This window comes from Lacerta agilis, chromosome 2 (genome assembly GCF_009819535.1).
Source record: "Lacerta agilis isolate rLacAgi1 chromosome 2, rLacAgi1.pri, whole genome shotgun sequence".
Taxonomy (NCBI): Eukaryota; Metazoa; Chordata; class Lepidosauria; order Squamata; family Lacertidae; genus Lacerta; species Lacerta agilis.
In genome coordinates, this window is record NC_046313.1 from 97,888,422 (window position 1) to 97,906,826 (window position 18,405).

At 42.9% G+C, this 18,405-nt stretch overlaps 1 protein-coding gene across 1 annotated transcript in view; it reads left to right on the forward strand.

Annotated features, from left to right (window-relative positions):
- CADPS (calcium dependent secretion activator) overlaps window positions 1-18,405 on the forward strand; it is a 337,985-nt gene that overhangs the window by 248,999 nt on the left and 70,581 nt on the right. Inside the window, 3 exon segments of the mRNA XM_033141314.1 lie at window positions 10,827-10,973; window positions 15,000-15,155; window positions 17,566-17,713. Of these exon segments, the coding sequence (XP_032997205.1) occupies window positions 10,827-10,973; window positions 15,000-15,155; window positions 17,566-17,713 (451 nt within the window).

Consider the following 18,405-nt stretch of genomic DNA (forward strand, 5'->3'; position numbering starts at 1 on the left):
GGAATGAAACAATGGAAACCACCTCTAAGGGGCAGATGTGCTTCATGGGGAGGCTCTTTTCACCAAAGAAAACTGGTTCTTGTCTCAAACATGTTTGGAAAATACATTAATTAATAGTTGCACCGTAAAAATTGTGTTTTACATTTTATTTTAGGCAACAATACCGAAACATATACTTGAGAAATAGTGCACGCATATATGCACTTTGTAGTTTTTAAATGAATTTAGGTTGGGGGTTTTTTTTAACATGCCATTCGGTCTATTAGGTCCAAGCCAGAGTCCACAATTTATTTATTCCACATTTGTTCCATGATCTGCATAATTGAGTTGTGGTTTGCAGTCACTTTTTTCCCCCTGCACATGTTCTCTTTCTTATAAAAGTCTGCTGCTTTTGAATAGCAATCTCTGTTTCTAAATTAATTCAGGGATATTTAATTGTATCACAGTCGCTTACCTTGTGCATGAAGATCTATTGATTTTCGTGGTAATATTGTGCCTGTTGTCTTTGTCCATGGAGTTTTCTTGGCAGGGATACTGGAGTGGCTTGCCAGTTCCTTCTCCAGGTGGATCACATTTAGTCTAAACTCTCCGCTATGACCTGTCCATCTTGGGTGGCCCTGCGTGGCATAGCTCATAGCTTCCCTGAGTTATTCAAGCCCCTTCGCCATGACAAGGCAGTGATCCATGAAGGAGGCTCCAATCCATGAGGCTCCAATACTTTGGCCACCTCATGAGAAGAGAAGACTCCCTGGAAAAGACCCTGATGTTGGGAAAGATGGAGGGCACAAGGAGAAGGGGACGACAGAGGATGAGATGGTTGGACAGTGTTCTTGAAGCAACTGACATGAGTTTGGCCAAACTGCGGGAGGCAGTGGAGGATAGGCGTGCCTGGCGTGCTCTGGTCCATGGGGTCACGAAGAGTCGGACATGACTGAACAACTGAACAACAACAATATTGTGCAGGAAAGCTATGCAGGGCTTTCTCTTTATATGTTATCTTTAAAAGTTGTATAAAGGTGGGGGGTTTCCCCCCCAGAAATGCCCTTCAGGCCTAGCATGGCCACACTCCAGTAGCAACTGGCATATTTAAGTGCCGTTGATTTCAGCCAGAGACTTGAGGATGTAGTTAACTCTCCTGTTAAAATCTAATGGAATTAAATGTGTGTCTTTGGCTGAATCATGCCATGCGGTTGCAGGCAGTGGAGGGATTACACTCGTTTATTTATACCCATCTTTTGTCAGCTTCACTAAATTCTTACACTGGATTTGTATTTAAGGGTGTGTGCCATTTTTGATTTGCAAATGAAAATGTAAATTCATGAAGACTTTGTTGAATTTTGAATATGCTGGTGAAAAGAGAGTGATGCAAATCAAAAACAGGTGGTGCTGCTTGATGGGGAGAACGTTGCCAACAAGTGGAAGAGGAACAAAGAAGCTGCCTTACACTGTTTTGGACCGCTGGTCCATCTAACTCAGACGCCGGCCATGGTTCTCCTGGACTTCAGACAGCAGCCTCCCCCAGCCCATAACTGAAATATGAAATAAAGCAATTGCAGTAAAACATCATGGCAATTAAAGGACACCAAGGAGTGCAGATCTTTGGACTGGCCACAGAGCAGTGCCACCAGACTGTGTGCACCTGGGCACTCTAGTTGTGCCCTAACAAACCTGGCAGCATTGCAGGCAATTCTGGAGCACACCTCACAGATCTTACATGCAGTCGCCTTAGCCATTTTCGGTTGGCCCTGGTGATTCCCAGGCTGTTTACTCTGGGTGAGTTCTGCAAGCCAGTAGAGTTGTTCTACTTCAGGAGATTCCAGACTGCTTTACTTTTGCAAGCAGTCGTCCTTTTCCATTGCCCGCTGCCATGCAGGACATCTTTGAGAAGAAAAGGCTAAGGAGTAAACCCTACACAAATCCGAAGTGGAGTCCCCAAGATTGTTGGATGGCATCTTATACTCCTCTTTCCGGCAACTCCTGCAGCCAAGCTGGTGCCAAATAAATTGCTCTGCTTTCCTTTAGACCACACTGGCGAGGCCAATAAGAGGGCCTTGTCCTTTGGGCACCCCTGGACCTCCATACACACTGCCCAGGCTTGTGCCCTGGACAGGTCACTTTGGTGCTGCTAATGCAGCAAAAACAACACAGGAGGCATAGCAGGCTCTGTTACTCTCCAGTGGTCTGACTTTACCCCTGGAGGCGCACTGCATTGTCTCTCAAGACATACAGATGCCAACAGCAACATCATCCTGTTCTGAACATCATTAAGAAGTAATCCTGTCTTTCAGGAGGATCTACTCAGCAGCCATTTGCTCTTCTGACATAGGAAGAAGGTGAACAGGATGGACTGCCTTTTCTCCTTTCAGGACTCAGCTTACCATATCGTAGTGTGAATTACCTTCAGCCTGTCCATGTTGTGTAGGAGGAGCTTTATTTCATTCAGAGTTCTTCCCACCTACCACTGAGACAAAGCCTCGGAATCCCGTTGCTAATTACAGTGGTACCGGTACTTTGTACAGAGAGGCTGCCTCCCCTCCAAGAGGAGTCCAGCCATAGACTGGACTGGGATGGGGGATCTGGGGAAGTCCAGATGTCATTGGACTCCATCTCCCATTAGTCCCAGACAGCAATGCCAGCAGTGACAGGTACAGTAGTCCAAGAACTTTTGACAGGCCACAGATTCCTCATCCCTGGTGCAATCACCAGAAGCCAATGGTTGGAAGCCTCTGCTTTAGCATATATAGGGTTTTCAGCCTAAGTTAATAACAAAGCTAATAATGTGGCCTCCATGCAGTGTAAATTATTATCGGCAAATATTCGCTTCCCATTGGAGAGAATTGGAGAAAAGCTTTCAACTTTATCTGGAAGAGAAAGCAAGAGATGCATATGTCTCACGGAGCCTTCTGCTATCTTGCTTTGAATCATTAGGTCAAATTGTGTGGATGGAATCTCATTACCTCTCGCAGGCCAAGAAGTTCTATCACAACACAGAGTCTTTAGAATAGACCTTTTGACATGCCTGCCTGCAAATCAAGGTTGAAATATATGGCACTTTATTTAACCTAACCAGATGGCTCTATAAGAGATTGTAGATTTAATTTAAAAAAAAAATTCATAGCAAAATGCTGCAGAGCACCTTTGAAATTAACTTGAGCCATACATAGAGATAAGCATTGTAAACACCAAAGAGTCCCTACAAATACTGTATAAATATGCCTCTCTTTGTTTTGTTTTATTATTACTATTATTTCACTCATTCTGCAAAAGCTGCAAACCTTATCAAGGCGAGTCGTCTTGCTTTTTGAAAGGTTGCACAGCTTGGCAATTGTGGACAAAACCACGCAGGGGAAATTAATCGAAGCAAGGCAGCAGCCCTAACACAGTTTTCCAAAACACTGAATATGGAAGATAAATCTATTCTTGGGAGATTAAATGCAGACCATCACATGAGATAAAGGATCATACCAACAGCACCTTTGGACTCGTTGCTCAATGAGCTTCCATGGTATTCAGCAACCACCCAGATATCAATGCACTGATGAATTTAGTCAACAGAACTTGGCTCATCTGGAGCAAGGTCACAGTGTACACAGGTCAGCTACCACATGAGAAAAGGCAGCAGGACAAGCATGTTAGCTCCACCCCCATCCACATCCATTTTCATCAGCTGCCTTGAGTTGGAAGGTGACTTTCTGCAGCAGAGAGCCTCCTGTATCTATGGGTGCTTCCTTTGTGTTTGGGGGCACAGAGCGGGTAAAGCTAACATACTTGTCCTTGCTGGAGCCCCCTCACTCACACCTACATACAGGGCAACTTGCCTGTGTACATAATGCCTGAATAGGGCTTGTGTGTCCTTTATAGGAAATCATTTAAGAAAAATGCATTATTTTCATCAATACTGTACTTCGATGCGATTTGATGTTATTGTTAAGAGTAATGACTACCAGAGAAATAAATAAATATTTTTATAAAACAAATAAGTTCAAACACTATTCGGGGGGAAGGGGGGGGAATAGGCTCTAGGCCCTGAGAAAGAGAGCATCAGTGCTCACCAAAAAAGCCTGTTCTCATATTTCGTCCAGCAGATGGTGCACAGAACTTTCCAAATATTTCTGAGGAGACCATACGTAACTGGCCTCCCCACATTTGAGGTTGTAAGGTGGTGCCTGCACCAGCCCTCCAGCAACCTTCGGGATTGGAAGTAATCGCAGGGAGCAGGGAACTGGAGGAATTTACTAAAAATGGTGGTTGCAGCTACATGCAAGGACACAAGGACATGGTCATGGTGGCTAACCCCCGGTCATTAAGGGACACAAGGTATGGCAGGACATCCACCTCTCATGCCTGAGGGGAGTCTGGGCCCACCCCAGCACGAGACCTAAAGGCTTCAAAGGAATATGATGCCCTGGAGTGTGCTTGGAATGTGGAAGGTGCGATGGGCTGTAATACCCCCTGCATCACGTCGTGCCTCCAAGTGCCTACAGGTCCTCAGGGAAAGGCCCTGGCTCCAGCTGAGCCCCGGTTGCCAGAGCTCAAAAGCGATCCTCCTGAAACTGAGACAGTGTCTGCTGTGCTATTACCGAGCCCTGGAACAAAACTGGCTGAAAAGGAGGTGTTAGCCAGCTGGAGCACAAATGCCCATAATAACCTCAGGCCATGCCAGAAGGACAGCTTGGCTCACCACCACTTGATTGTCAGACCCGAAGTCAGACCCTGAAGTTCCAGCAGATATATACAGCCACCAGGATGGGGAAGAATTCTAGGAAGGTAAGGTCGCATGTCATCCTTTCTCCCTCCAACGAGCAGGCCATAGCTGGGAGCACCAACAATCCTTGAAGTAGACCCCGAAGCCTAGGCTTCTGCAGGCAACAAAATGGGCCTGAAAATTGTGGCGAGTGACTAATAGAACCTGCCCGAAGGAAACCTCATTGTATGCTTGCAGGAATACCGACCACACAGCTGACGGTAAGCAGTCCTTACCTTGCTCCCTCGTGGAAGTCAGTGGTCATTCTAGCTGCCTTGCCCTCCTCCCCCAGCAGTAGCCAACCATGCTGTCGGCTACGCACAAGCAAGCACAGGACCCATATCTTCCCCATTGGTATTAGACAATCTGCATCAGCATATCCAATTTGACTGCAGCACAAGGGATACTTTTATAAGAGAGAAATGTGTGCAGTGATATTTAGAAGCATTGTCATTTTTCATACGTGCCGTTCTGTGGCTCTAGTAACACGCAGGTGCTATTACTGTTAGGTGAAACTCCAGTAACTTGGCTGAAACTTCAAATCAGATAAGTAAATGTGTAAATAAGATCAGTTGCCCCTGCAAAAAAAAAAGTCCAAATAGAGAAGCTCAGAAATAGACTTTTCTTACATATACTGCAGTATTTTAGTTTACTGTGAAAAAGAAACTGAGTTGTAATATGGCTTTTAAAAGAAATGGAATAAAAATGTATGTGTGGACACAGCACCATATAACAATATTGCATTAATACTTGACTGCAAGGGAAGAAAATATTTTATTAATAGTAAACCTCTTGGGTGATACCCAACATTAGTCATACTCAGAGTATACCTATTTAAATCAGTAAGGATGACTAATATTGCTTATCACTGTAAAACTACAGTAATGCATGTTTTATTAGTTGAACACTAAAAATTATAATAAGCATCTTTTTAAAAAAATGTATTTATATGTGATTGACAAGCTTAAGTTGCTTTTCTTCATGAATTTACATGCCTTCAATTAATTTCTTAACATTTGATGTCCAACTGAATATGCCTATCAATCTTGGAATTTGTAACAGATTCTCAACCATTCTGAGAACTCATTTCCAATTTGGATTAAAAGGCATTCATTTGCCTGTGTTAAAGGGTTATGCAATATTTTAGGTTGCAAACAAATTGCAAATCAGCATATAATTATGAAATAAGCTGGTCCCACTGAAGAGTCCATAATTGCTTTCTGGATTGCAGCCTTAACTAGAAAAATAAAACCACCAGATTGGAGGGAACAGTTCCATTAATTAAAACACAGTGGATTGGATCCTTACTTAAAAGTAGACCTCATTACAGTCAATGGGATTTAAGTTAGTCATGAGTATCATATGTCCCATTGGTTTCAATGGACTACTCTAATTATGACAAAGTCTAGATCTAGCTGTATGTAAGAACAGATTTCTTCTTTCCCCCTTTCATGGGTGCCAGAGGAAGGCCTCAAGATTTCCATTGTACCCATGGGTGCCTTGTTGTTGACCTAAGGTGATATCCAATGAAGTCATACTAATCAATTTCAGTGGGTCTACTCAGAGTATGGCCGGATCTCATCCTTCCCCCCACCCCGCCGCCCATATGCCAAACCTTGCTACTTTATTGTAGCTGAACTAGAAGGAATTTTTCACTTGGTGGTGACTCAACATTCTTCATCTGGAATGGTTTGAAAACATTACATCATATTTACATGGAGTAAAGGCAACACAAATACATACCTGGGCAAAAGCGGCTTGGAAAAACAGCCGAACACACAGAGGTTCACTGCACAAAAATCTAATTCAGAACCAGTTTTGTGTCAGTGTCTGTATTCAAATACATTGGCTGGGATCCAAACAAAGAATAGGTATGCACAGAGCAGAATCACAGACACACAACCAGAGTTTTGTTTTTAGGTTTCCATGTAACGGTTTCACATAGGCCTGTCCTTTGCACATGCATACCACTTCTTTGAGCCCTTAGCCTCAGACGCACTTTCCCTGTCACATCCCGCTTGAGATTATACTAAAATGTGGGCTGTGTAATACGGCTGTAGCCAATGTGCTGCCCTCCAGATGTAGGAACAGCCAGCATGGAGTGATGATGCCACACTACTGCATTCCTGAGAGTGGCATCATTGTGGCTTACCAAGGATAGAAGCAGAGCAGGACGGTGGCAAGGTCAAGGTTTTGCTGATGCACGCTGCAGCCTTGATGCTGCTGCCACCATGCCCTGACCGGTCATGGTAAGTGGCAGTGTTGCCACTGTTGGTAGGACAACAGTAATATTTATTTGTTTGTTTGTTTGTTTGTTTGTTTGTACCCTGCCCTTCTGGCTGGGTTTCCCCAGCCACTCTGGGAAGCTACCATCCCACTGTGCCAGCCTTTGCTGGTTGTTAGGCTACAGTTCTCATGATCTCTGACATTTGGCCTCTAGCTGTGATTGATGGGAGTTATAGCCCAACAACTTCAGGAGAACACAGCATTGGCTCCCCGTGGTGTCAGTCACATTTTGGCATGGGACAATGAGATGATGCCAATCAAAAATAAAAGAAATCGATATGCAAAATGTTGACCACCCTCGCATACCAGTTAATTTCTCAAGTGTGTACACTTTCTTTCTATGACTTTAATCTGGTCGCTGGGATTTGCTTTCATAATGAAACTGCAAGGAATTTCTGAATTAATCTTGCTCTGTGGTGGGTGGTATACAGTATAATTGTATGGAGAGGAGTTTCATTTCTCTTTAAACTGGGCAGATGGTAGTTAAATCATTTTGCTTTTTTATATATAAAAATGAATGATATGAGAGTATATCTTTCTTACTGTCATCTCTGGAATATGTCTGCTATAACCAGCTGTCCTCAGTGAGCATTGTTTATGTCTAAAATGTTTGTTTCCTGTTGAGAGCATCATAAAAAAAATCCACAGAGAGTGAATTTCTAGGTACCAAAATTGCAAGATGTTTTCATTTGTGAGGTCATTATTCTGGTCACATCTGTTTCATAAGATGAAGCGTCTACAGTCACTAACCCTCCCATGTGTATTTTTATGGAATATGTATTTTATTACATGCTAATGTATTCAATAGAGAGAGTCAGTCAAATCATGTTTCAGGGACCAGGCCTGCTGGAATCATAGCTCTCATTATAGTGATAAACTTTTATCTAGACTTCACTGCACCACTTCAGATGAATACATGGTCGAATGCTTCTCTATACAAAAAAAACGCCCCCCTCTCCAAGTAGTTATCATAAAGTAGGGTTTCAGCCTAGCTTTCTTCCTGGTTTGTTATATACAGGGGATTTCTTGGCATGGAGGAGTATTCAGTTATGTGAGCCACTTCCTGCAGTCAAATGGTTTTACCACCCCTTTGGGAGCCAGGTATTAGGCTGAGAGGTTGCACTTTCTCATCAGAGTGTTCTGGTTTGCTTATTTATTTATTTATTTTGTTCCAGTAGCCCCAGAAAACTTACCACCTTGTTGTCAATTAACATTATTAATTGGGAATGGGATCATATGATCATAGAATTACAGAGCTGGAAGGATCTCTAAGGGTCATCTGGTTGAGCCTTCTGCAATGCAGGAATCTCAACCAAAGCATCCATGACAAACGGCCATCCAGCCTCTACTTAAAAACATCCAAGGAAGGAAAGTTCATCACCTCCTGTGATGTTCCCCTGTAGAACAGCTCTTCCCCTCAGAAAGTTCTCATCCGTCCGTTTGAAGAAGACTCAGGAAGGAAAATGAGTGTACAGAAACAACCTCTGCTGTTCACAGCAGGGGCTCACTGAAGAGTGGCCACTGGTTCTAGAATGCTGAGTGCTGCAGCCCCAGAACAATAATTTTGCTCTAGAGGTTAGCTGATTCTGTATTTAAGTCATGGGGAATATAAGAGAATAATGGGTGGAAGTCAGCGCAGCACTAAGGAGATTGTTCCGTCAGTGGGAACAGTTAGGATTGCCTCATGGAATTATCTCCCTCTCCTCCCCACTGCATACTGTCCTGGCAGCTCTCCTGCCCCTCCTGAGCAGATTTGGAGTAGGTGAGGTGCAGAAGGGGGAGCTCCCTTTCACTAGCGGGAATCCTTGTGCTGGCTTTCACTAGCAGAACTGATTAGCTGAATGCACATCACGCTGAAAAAATGTACCCCAAATCTCATTGTGTCCCAGAGCACTAACAAGTGTTTCTCTATTATTATTATTATTATTATTATTATTATTATTATTATTATTATTACTAATCATATATGTATGTTACTATTGCTCATCCTGATCTGCAGTGTCTGGGGCTGAAGTAGGTTTTGAACTCATATTTCAAGTCTAAAGGGTAGCAAATCCGCAATCTTACAAGCTCATTCCTTCAGGCATTCATTTTGTCACTAGAATTAGGAATGAAAATGTGGGTATAGATTGCATAACAATCCTCAGGAAAAAGTCCTGTACATATTTAATTTGGGAGTAAATTTCATAGAATACATTACAATTTATATCTGAGTAGACATACATAGAACTGCAGCATAAGGATGCAATCCTTGGCACATTTATTGGGAGTAAGTCCTGTGAAATCAGTGGCCCTTAGCTCTTGTTCATATTCATAAAACTAGACTTCATGGCTATAATCCTAGACACCCCCCTTACTTGAAAGTAAACTCTGTTGAATTCAGAAGCACTTACTCCTGAGTAAATGCACACAGGATTGGGATAAATAGTTTTTCTCCAGCCTAGAAGTCTGCTGGAATTACTCATGCTACTGGAAAATCAGCCTTGGATTCCTGAAGCCAGTTCAAAACAGAAAACCCTACGCAAATCCAGAGTGGAGTCCCTAAGATAGTTGGATGGTGTCTTATACTCCTATTTCTGGCAACTTCTGCAGCCAAACTGGTGCCAAATGTATTGGTCTCATTTCCTTTGGACCACATCAGCTACTGGAAAATCAGCCTAGGATTCCTGAAGCCAGTTCAGTCAGAACATTTACAAGTCTCCCTGGGTTCTGGTGGCTTCACAAGCTTCCACCACAAGCTCTGTGCCACAGGCCAAGAGATCTCTGCACCTGCTTACAAATCCCCTATAAAGGCTTACAAATCCCCTATAGTTCAGTTCCGCTGTGGAGAGAACCACACATTCACTACCCAGTTCTGTTTTGAGCAGAATTTGGTGATAATTGCTATCAACAAACAATAAGTAACTTTCTGTGGCTGCCAAAGATAACCCATGCATGTAAGGATTCTCTCTTCACTTGGATGGGAAAGACAGATATATGTGTACATTCCCACTCAACTGAAATAAATGGGAAATCCTGCTTTTAAGTATAGGAGCTCTTTGTCTTATCAAGCTCTTATGACCACATAGGATCATAGGATTTATTTGTGTATGTCCAAATTTAGGGTTGTTGAGCTATTTTAGTACTGCCCAAAGTTCTTGAGCTTTGTGGCAAGATGGTTTTTTAGCTATTTTTTATGGAAAATCTGCAAAAACTGCACTGCCGACATGGGCTGCCATGCGTCCGGATTTTCCCAGTATTCTGGATATGTCCGGGAAATCCTGGAGTGCAATCCCTATGCATATTTACTCAGAAGTAAGTCCCACTGTGTCCAATGGGGCTTACTCCCTAGTAAAGTGTATATGGGACTGCGGCCTTAGGGTAACCATGTCATTATGTCTTCCCTATTGTACATTTGGATCCCTGAAGTACCGTTCCCTCCTTGTAAATAGGAACCAGTCTCTGTGCTTTGAAAAGTCCTCAGGATCTATGTAGGTTACGTCCTCCTGTATTGATGTTTTAATTTGCTACTTTATAAACGTCTCTTCTTTCGTTTTCGTCCCAGCTCTCTTTTCTTTTAAGCAACTTGTTGTTTGTCATTGTTATTTTTAATTGCAGGCTGCTTTAAAAAAAACCCAAAAAAAACCAAGCCTTCCATATTCATGCTTCTCTCTGAAATGTTTTTGGTTTGGGTCTTTTGACTGTCGTCTTGCTGTGAACTTTGCAGATTTGTTTACGAGTGCCACTGTGCTTCTGCCGCATCTGCATTGTCACCGTGATGGTATTTTTTTCTTTTTTCTGTCTGTTTCTTCCACAGGAGTTTAACAAGTAATCTGCCCAATGTGAACCTACCAAATGTGAATCTCCCCAAAGTTCCAAATCTACCAGTTAACATCCCGCTAGGCATCCCCCAAATGCCTGCCTTTTCCGCACCGTCATGGATGGCTGCTATATATGATGCTGAGTGTGTATTCAGTTCAATAGATCTCATTTAAATCAAAAGTTTCCTTGGCATGGATATGGATTGTTTATTTCTCTTCGTCAGACTTTGCTAAGAGCCTCTTTAAGAGGACAAGCGAGATTGACGTCTCTTTGTAGAGGAGGACTAAATTTGGCATGCGTCCTGTTGAAATTTAGCACGGATGTCTGTATCGAATGCATTTTTTTCCTTCCACGCTTGACACTTGTCAACATACCTGTTGATAAGATTTGGACCGGCGCACCAAAAAAAAATACTATTGTGTTTGTTGTGAACCATGAGATAAGTGTCAACAATGTGTGCTATTTAAAAAGAAACTATCCTGCACTGAACTAATTTTGCCATTATCTTTATTGGGATCTAAAAGCCCATATGCTTTACCTGATTGTTCCTGCTTTCCTAAATGATTGTTAAAAAAGAAAGAAAGCAACATTTACACTGTTGGAATAAGGGCTTTCAGAGTCGGCCCTAGCATACTGAATCACCTGCCTCAGGCGGCAGGTCAGGAGGGGCTGCTAGGGAATCAGAACAGGAATGCCCCTTTGCCACCTGCTGCCCTGGACACTTTGGCAAAGCCTTGTGAAACTTCAGGTGGCTTCTCTGTGGTGCCTGAAGCATGGGGCCGTTTCCGATGCTGTGAAATGCAGTAGCGGAGGGGGCTGCCTTGTCCTAGATGGCAAAGTCGCTTGGGCCCAACCCTATATGCCGCTAGAAGATCTGCATCCCAAAGCTGCTGTTGCTTAGATAGTTTTCCTCAAGTTATCTAGGACTATGGCCTGGCACGCCGGTCCTATAACCACATTACAAAGGGAAGTGGGGAAACCATGGCAGTCTGTGACCATCGTGAGCTGAGGTCTTCCATTCCTGCAGACAGCTAACCCTTGCAAGTAGCTGCTCACATAGGTCTCCTGGCATGAGTAGTGGAATGTCAGAAGAGAAAACTCAGGCAGGGTTTACGCTCCTCTTCTTCTGTGAACAGGAAAACTGAAGCTACATAGGAAGCTGCCTTATACTGAATTGGACCATTGGTCCATCTGGCTCAGTATTGTCTACACCAGTGTTTCCCAAACTTGGGTCTCCAGCTGTTATTGGACTACAGTTCCCATCATCCATAACCACTGGTCTTGCTGGCTAGGGATGATAGTCCCAAAAACAGCTAGAGACCCATTGTTCTACACTGAATGGCAGTGGCTCCCTAGGGTTTCAAGAAGGAGTCTCTCCCAGCCCTACTTGGAGATGCCAGTGGGGATTGAAGCTGGGACCTTGCTAGTACATCCAGAGAGGCAAATGTATATGAATGGTTTCAGTCTCACTCCAAATTGCCCCATGGAAGTCAGTGGGACGCATCTGGAGCCACCAAAGTAAGCATAGCCCTGCCAGAAGTGTGAGTGTAAGCACAGATGTCAACTTCCCACCCACAAGCGTCACTTCTGTGCTTCAGCCTACCCTCAGCCAACCTCCCAACCTGCCTGCCTTCTTACAACTCATCCAGAGAGGCGTCGCTGGCTGTCATCTTCCTCCTCCTCTGTCTCAGTGTTTCCATTGTAGAACTCAGCAGGGAGGAGGGTCGAGAAAAAAACTGGAACTACCAGGTAGTTGGCTCTGCCTGTCATTGGCTCTGGCGCCACCTACTGTTGGGCTCCCTGCCTTCCACCCTACCAGGCCCAATCCAAGCATGACGAAACTTATCGTACTGCCTTTTTGAACAATCATTTGGGGACAGGAAACTGTATTCAAATTTTAATCTAAAGGCCATTTCCACCAAAACGTTATGATTTTGAAAAGCAAGTCAAATGAATCACTGTACAAGAAAATGCTACATTCATCTATTAAATTGTATATAGAGAGAGAGTTGGTTTTTTTAAAAGTACCAGAACTGATAGTTCTATGAAATGCAACTCATATTCATGCTAAGCTGGTTTATTAAAGGCTAGACTAGACTAGGCAGTGTGTGTAAATAGATAACTGACAGTTTTACTTTCTCCCTGTGCATGCTCTGTGATATTGTTTTGTTTTGTTTTCGAAAAGATAAGAATCAAGGCCTCAGTCCTGGACATGCTTACTCATGAGTAAGTCTCATTGAATGACTTGAATGTCACTTTCTCATGAGGGCATGCATTTAGGATGGCAGTCAAAGACAAAGCAGTCAACTTAAGTTTCACGTATGATTTTTTAAAAAGAATAACACTTGAGCACAAATTCATCTTAAAAGCAGTATGATGGAGGAAAAAAATTGAGCTACTGAACTTGTCAGCTTTAAGCCAAATGTGTGATATTGCTCTCCGCTTTTCAAAATCCAGTGAGCTCTTCAAATGGGAGATACAAAACAACCCAGAGATTATTTTTTTATTTGAAAATTCTGGAAGCAGATGGGTATCGGCATGTTGTAATACTAAATACCAGGTTTCCCCCCCATTCCTGGATATCTGATTGCTTAAAACATAAATACGCTCTATTCCAAAGGCAGGATTAGACTGGATTTAAAAAATAATAATAAAGAGAAGGTAATTATTCTCAATGCATGTTTAAATCAGAAGAACTGAAATGATGCTAAGCCAATTATGCCACTGTTATGATGTGTGCTACTTCTTTGCTTAACCAACCATTCAAGAAAAAGCCTGATTCTCTTATCTTTTCATTGGGCCCATCTCCCTTCTACCCATTAAGGACATGTTTCAGTGTTTTCACGCCATTACATAGATATGTCTATTTATTACAACTGAGTCGATGCATTCTTTGGGGGGAAATACCTTTGTTAGTGCAGGATTCAAAGGACTGCGCCCCACCCCACCCCTTGGCATGTTGGGAATATAGTCTTCACCCTGCAGTAGCCATGTGTGCATTTAGCTATATCTTCCCTTCTGTAGCATTAACTCAATGCAGCTGGCATCTGTCACAATAGAAACACCCATCCTTCTTTGTTTCTATAGACGATATCAGCATGACCTGGTAATGCATGGTGTGTAAATACAAATTATTGTGTTAGCATTAGTGGTATGCGAGGAGTCGGGTGCGCTTCTTCAAGTTCCCTTGGTCATAATCAATGTGGAGAGAGGAGTGAGAGAGAGAGAGAGAAGGGGAAAGGTGCATAAATTTCTCAGCATGAAACACAATCTGAAGCTCATATCTTATCCTGTAAGTAGAGGCATTAGGCATAATTGTAGCTGAAGAGAAGTCTAAATCAGCAGCTGGACTGGCTGGTCCCGTCTGTATGGAAGATCTGGGTAAGAGAACCTGCGCTTTATTGAACCTGCACTGAATTGTAAAGGCATTGCAAAAAGCAAAAGGAAACTTACAGAAGTCTGGTCAGATATATTTATCTCTCTTTCTGAAAAAGAGAAAGGAAATTGGGGGGGGGGGGGTTGGAGTCCCAAACTAAAAAGAGGTAGAGAAATCAACAAAGCCAAAGCTTTCTGAGATATGTAAAAGGATGTCTCATTGTGAATTATTCAATTGCCTTACCCTGATTTGTTTCCAGCTGTTCAAAAAGTGTGTCCTCGCTCACCACTTGTTAGCACTGTTCTTGTTTTTTCCCTGAAACCCTTGGGTATGGGGGAAGGAGAACGAAGAGAATGAAGCTTGCAATGCGGGAAGTGCATGAAACCGAAGAATAACCACATACGTTTGTGTACTGCGGTTATTATCAAGCAGAGATTTGCCTTCACGTTGTATAGCCTTCAGTTCAATAACTACATACCCTAATGTGATTATTGAAACAGGCTGTTTTTTGTTTTTGTTTTTTATGCCATATGCACTGTTTCCAGATAAACGTCCGTTACCCTCTTCTGTCTGATCTGGAAAGACTTGTAACAGCTAGGTAGATTAGAAGAGGAAGAAGAAAATGTATACTGTAAAACCCTGATGATGGAGATTCTCCCTGGCATTGTTCTGTCTCCAGTCACTGTTACGCCCCCGTTACATGTGCAAGAACGATCTCCACATTAGGTTTCCAGAGCCAGAGAGCAGACTGTAACCTCTCCTGTCATTCTTATTTTCCTCTTCTCCCGGCAGCAATGGATCAGGAACATCAGAAGATCTGTTTTGGAAATTGGATGCCTTACAGACCTTCATCAGGGATTTACACTGGCCTGAGGAAGAGTTTGGGAAACACCTAGAACAGCGCTTAAAACTTATGGCTAGTGATATGATTGAGTCCTGTGTGAAGAGGTAAGTGGAAACCAGTGGCGTATCATGGGTTGCCAGTGTCCAAGGCCACGCAGAGGTGGTGGGAGGGAGGGGAAAGGATGGGGAGTGTGCATGAGCATTCAGCTTCCTAACGGCATCCGTATCACCCAGGAGATCGTTTTCAGGAGAAGTCACTTCCTGGTTCACATGGAGAAGCTGCTTTCAACAGAGCCCAGGGACGAAACTGCAACACGCTGGGTGTTGAAATTTCGTGCCCCTAACAATATTATACCCAGGGCAACCACCCCTGTGCCCCCTCCCATGCTTCACCACTGGTGGAAGCAACTCGTGTCCACATAGCATGCATATAAGTTTTGAAATCACATCCAATTGCTTCTGCACAATTGTGCAATTCTGCTTTATGCAATTAGGGCAATGCATGCTGGAAATGAGTTCCCCCCAAAAAATAAGTACTAGATGAGTAGCTTCTGTGAGAGTTTTAAGTAAGCCTTAGCAGGGATTCCTCAATGAGAAGATCAGTAATGGCGAACAGCCTTCTCAAATCAAGCAAGAGCAGTCGTTCAGGGCAGAACTACATACTTGGGGCTACCACCAAAAAATAGTAGTGGCATTCTTCATTTCCTCTTTCCCTCCCCCGCCCCGCCCCCCCCCCAAATAGCTCGTGCAACTGATCATATGACATGGCATCATGCTATGTGGGAGCATGTGAGCCAGTGGGATGTAGTGGTTAGAGTGTTGGTCTGGCAGGTCAAGGTTTAAATGCCTGCTCAGACATAAATCTCACTCTGTGTCTGTGACCTTGGGCCAGTCACTATTTCTTGCTGTGAGGATGAGATGGAGAGTGGTGAGAACCTTGAGCTCCTTGGAAGAAAGGATAGAAATGTAGTAGTAGTAGTAATGATGCTGATGATGAAGAAGATGTTTCCCCCACCCACCCAATTCCACATCATTGGCTGTTGTTATGGCTCCCCTTTATCACACACACAGTCCAACAAGACAATGACAAAACCCCACCAACAGCATACAAATCAATATGGCTAACCCGATCCAAAATACCCACCCACCCACCCCACTAACACATGAAAACAAAGACCACCACAGCCAACCACAAATGAACAACCACACCCTAGGCCAACCTCAACCTCTCTCACCACCAAAGGAACACAAGCGAACAGCAGAGAACCTGCACAAGCAACGCTGACATCAAACCCTACATATATTAAGTAAAATAGAAACATTGTCACCCTACCCCACCCCACCCCACCCATCTTTCCCCCTGTCCACCTCTTTCACACCTTTTTCTTCCCAGTGTCTCAACAAATGAAACTGATTTGTAAAAATGTTACATGGGAAAAAATACGAGAGAGAGAGAGAGACATTGCACATTCTTTTGTAAAGCAAGAAAATCTTTAATAAAAATAATTTTTTTAAAAAAACCATTGGCTGTTGTTGGAATAGGTTGGGTAAATCGCATAATGAGAAGAGAAGAAATAAACCTGGGGCTCCCATTTTGCAATAGAACCTGAAGAGGTGTTGTATATTTATTTGTCAAAGAATCAACTTATAGCAGTTTACGTGACAATTCAGAAGAGTTCAGGCAAACAAGTCACATTATGACAAAATGAAAATGTGACAATTCAGTATTATAGTGGAGTTAATCAATTAGCAGGTTTGTATAATCGGTGCTGAGTAATGAACACCCATATGGTTTCCTATACTGCCGTGAGTTTTCTGTTTGGTTCCTGGTATACTTCAGTTATAAATTAGTTTGCAACCTGCAAAGATAAACTTTTGGTAGCTTTGGCAAATCACTAAAGAAGAAAGCTAAAAAGTGTGAGCTGCCATTCGTGAATTTTTTTCTTTTAACATTCCACAATGTGTTGGGCTAGGAATATTGGAGAATTCAGCTGAAAATGGAAACAGGAGCGGAAACTGATGAGCTTCGCTTATCTGTTCCATGTCCGGAATAGAAATCAGTTGTCATGGACTGCCTGGATGCACAGAAGTGGTGGGAGGTACAAGCTGAGGAAACCCTAGGGAACCCCCAGATGAAGAAGGCTCAGAACCAGGGTGCTGGTGGTGGGAGGACAATGGGTGGTCAGAGGAAGAAGGAGTAGACTGGGAGGTGTTAGGAGCAGAAGAGACAACAGGATTTAGTGAGCAGGGAGAGGCTGTGGCAGGCAGCAGTGCAGACTCAGAAGCGAGGGGGGTCAAGAGGCTGAGTGAGGCAGGCTGTAGAAGAAGACAGGGGGTCTCCTTCTCCTGCTGTGACCAGCTCCCCTTCCCACTGGTCTCCCAGAACACACAGGAAAATGAAGACTTTGGAGTATTGTATTGCTCAGTCAAATTAGTAACTGCAGTATCTTAACTTTCAAAACGTTCCTTTTATTTTATTTTATTTTATTTTATTTTATTTTATTACTTTTAACAGAACCAGGATTGCGTTTGAAGTAAAGCTGCAAAAAACAAGCCGGTCAACAGATTTCAGAGTCCCTCAGTCAATATGCACCATGTTTAATGTTATGGTTGATGCCAAAGCTCAGTCAACAAAACTTTGCAGTATGGAAATGGGCCAAGAGGTAAAACTTACATTTATTTTATTTTTATTTTTTTAAAAAAAATGTTTAAAGGGGAAAAAAATCTGCATCTTATATTCTGCTGGTTTCAGAAACATTCTAACAGTTGTGGATTTAGTTTTCCATATATAGACTATGCAGATGAAAATGCAGGGTCACTCCGTCAAACAAATCCCCATATTGAATATGGACACTCAGAACGCCTGTCACTTAGAAGTGACTGTTGCAAAGGATTGTGATGTGCACAAGGTACCTTTACAGCCTATTTATGCATGACAGTGTTTTATATTGAGTCATTAACTCCACCTTGGAACCAGACATACGTTTGCCCCACAGTCTTGATTTTTACATGCAACTACCACATTGCAAAGGCATTATTATTTTGACCAACAGGCAAAGAAAACCCAATGAGAAACAAAGCAACCTGAGCAAAAGGACTTAAGGGGAAATAAATTGCCTGATCCTATGTAAAATGCAGTCCTGCCTGATTGGACTTTTCCAAAACCTACATTTATAATACTTCCGGGTCCTTAATGACTCAAAGGTTCCAAACTGGTCCAGTTTTTATCATCTGCTGGTCTAATGTGTTTTACTTCTCAAAGACATTATCACAACTTGAACGTTTCCACATGTGATGTTGTGAAGTAGAAAGACATGCTGAATTGGGCTCAATGAAATGCATAATCATAATCCTC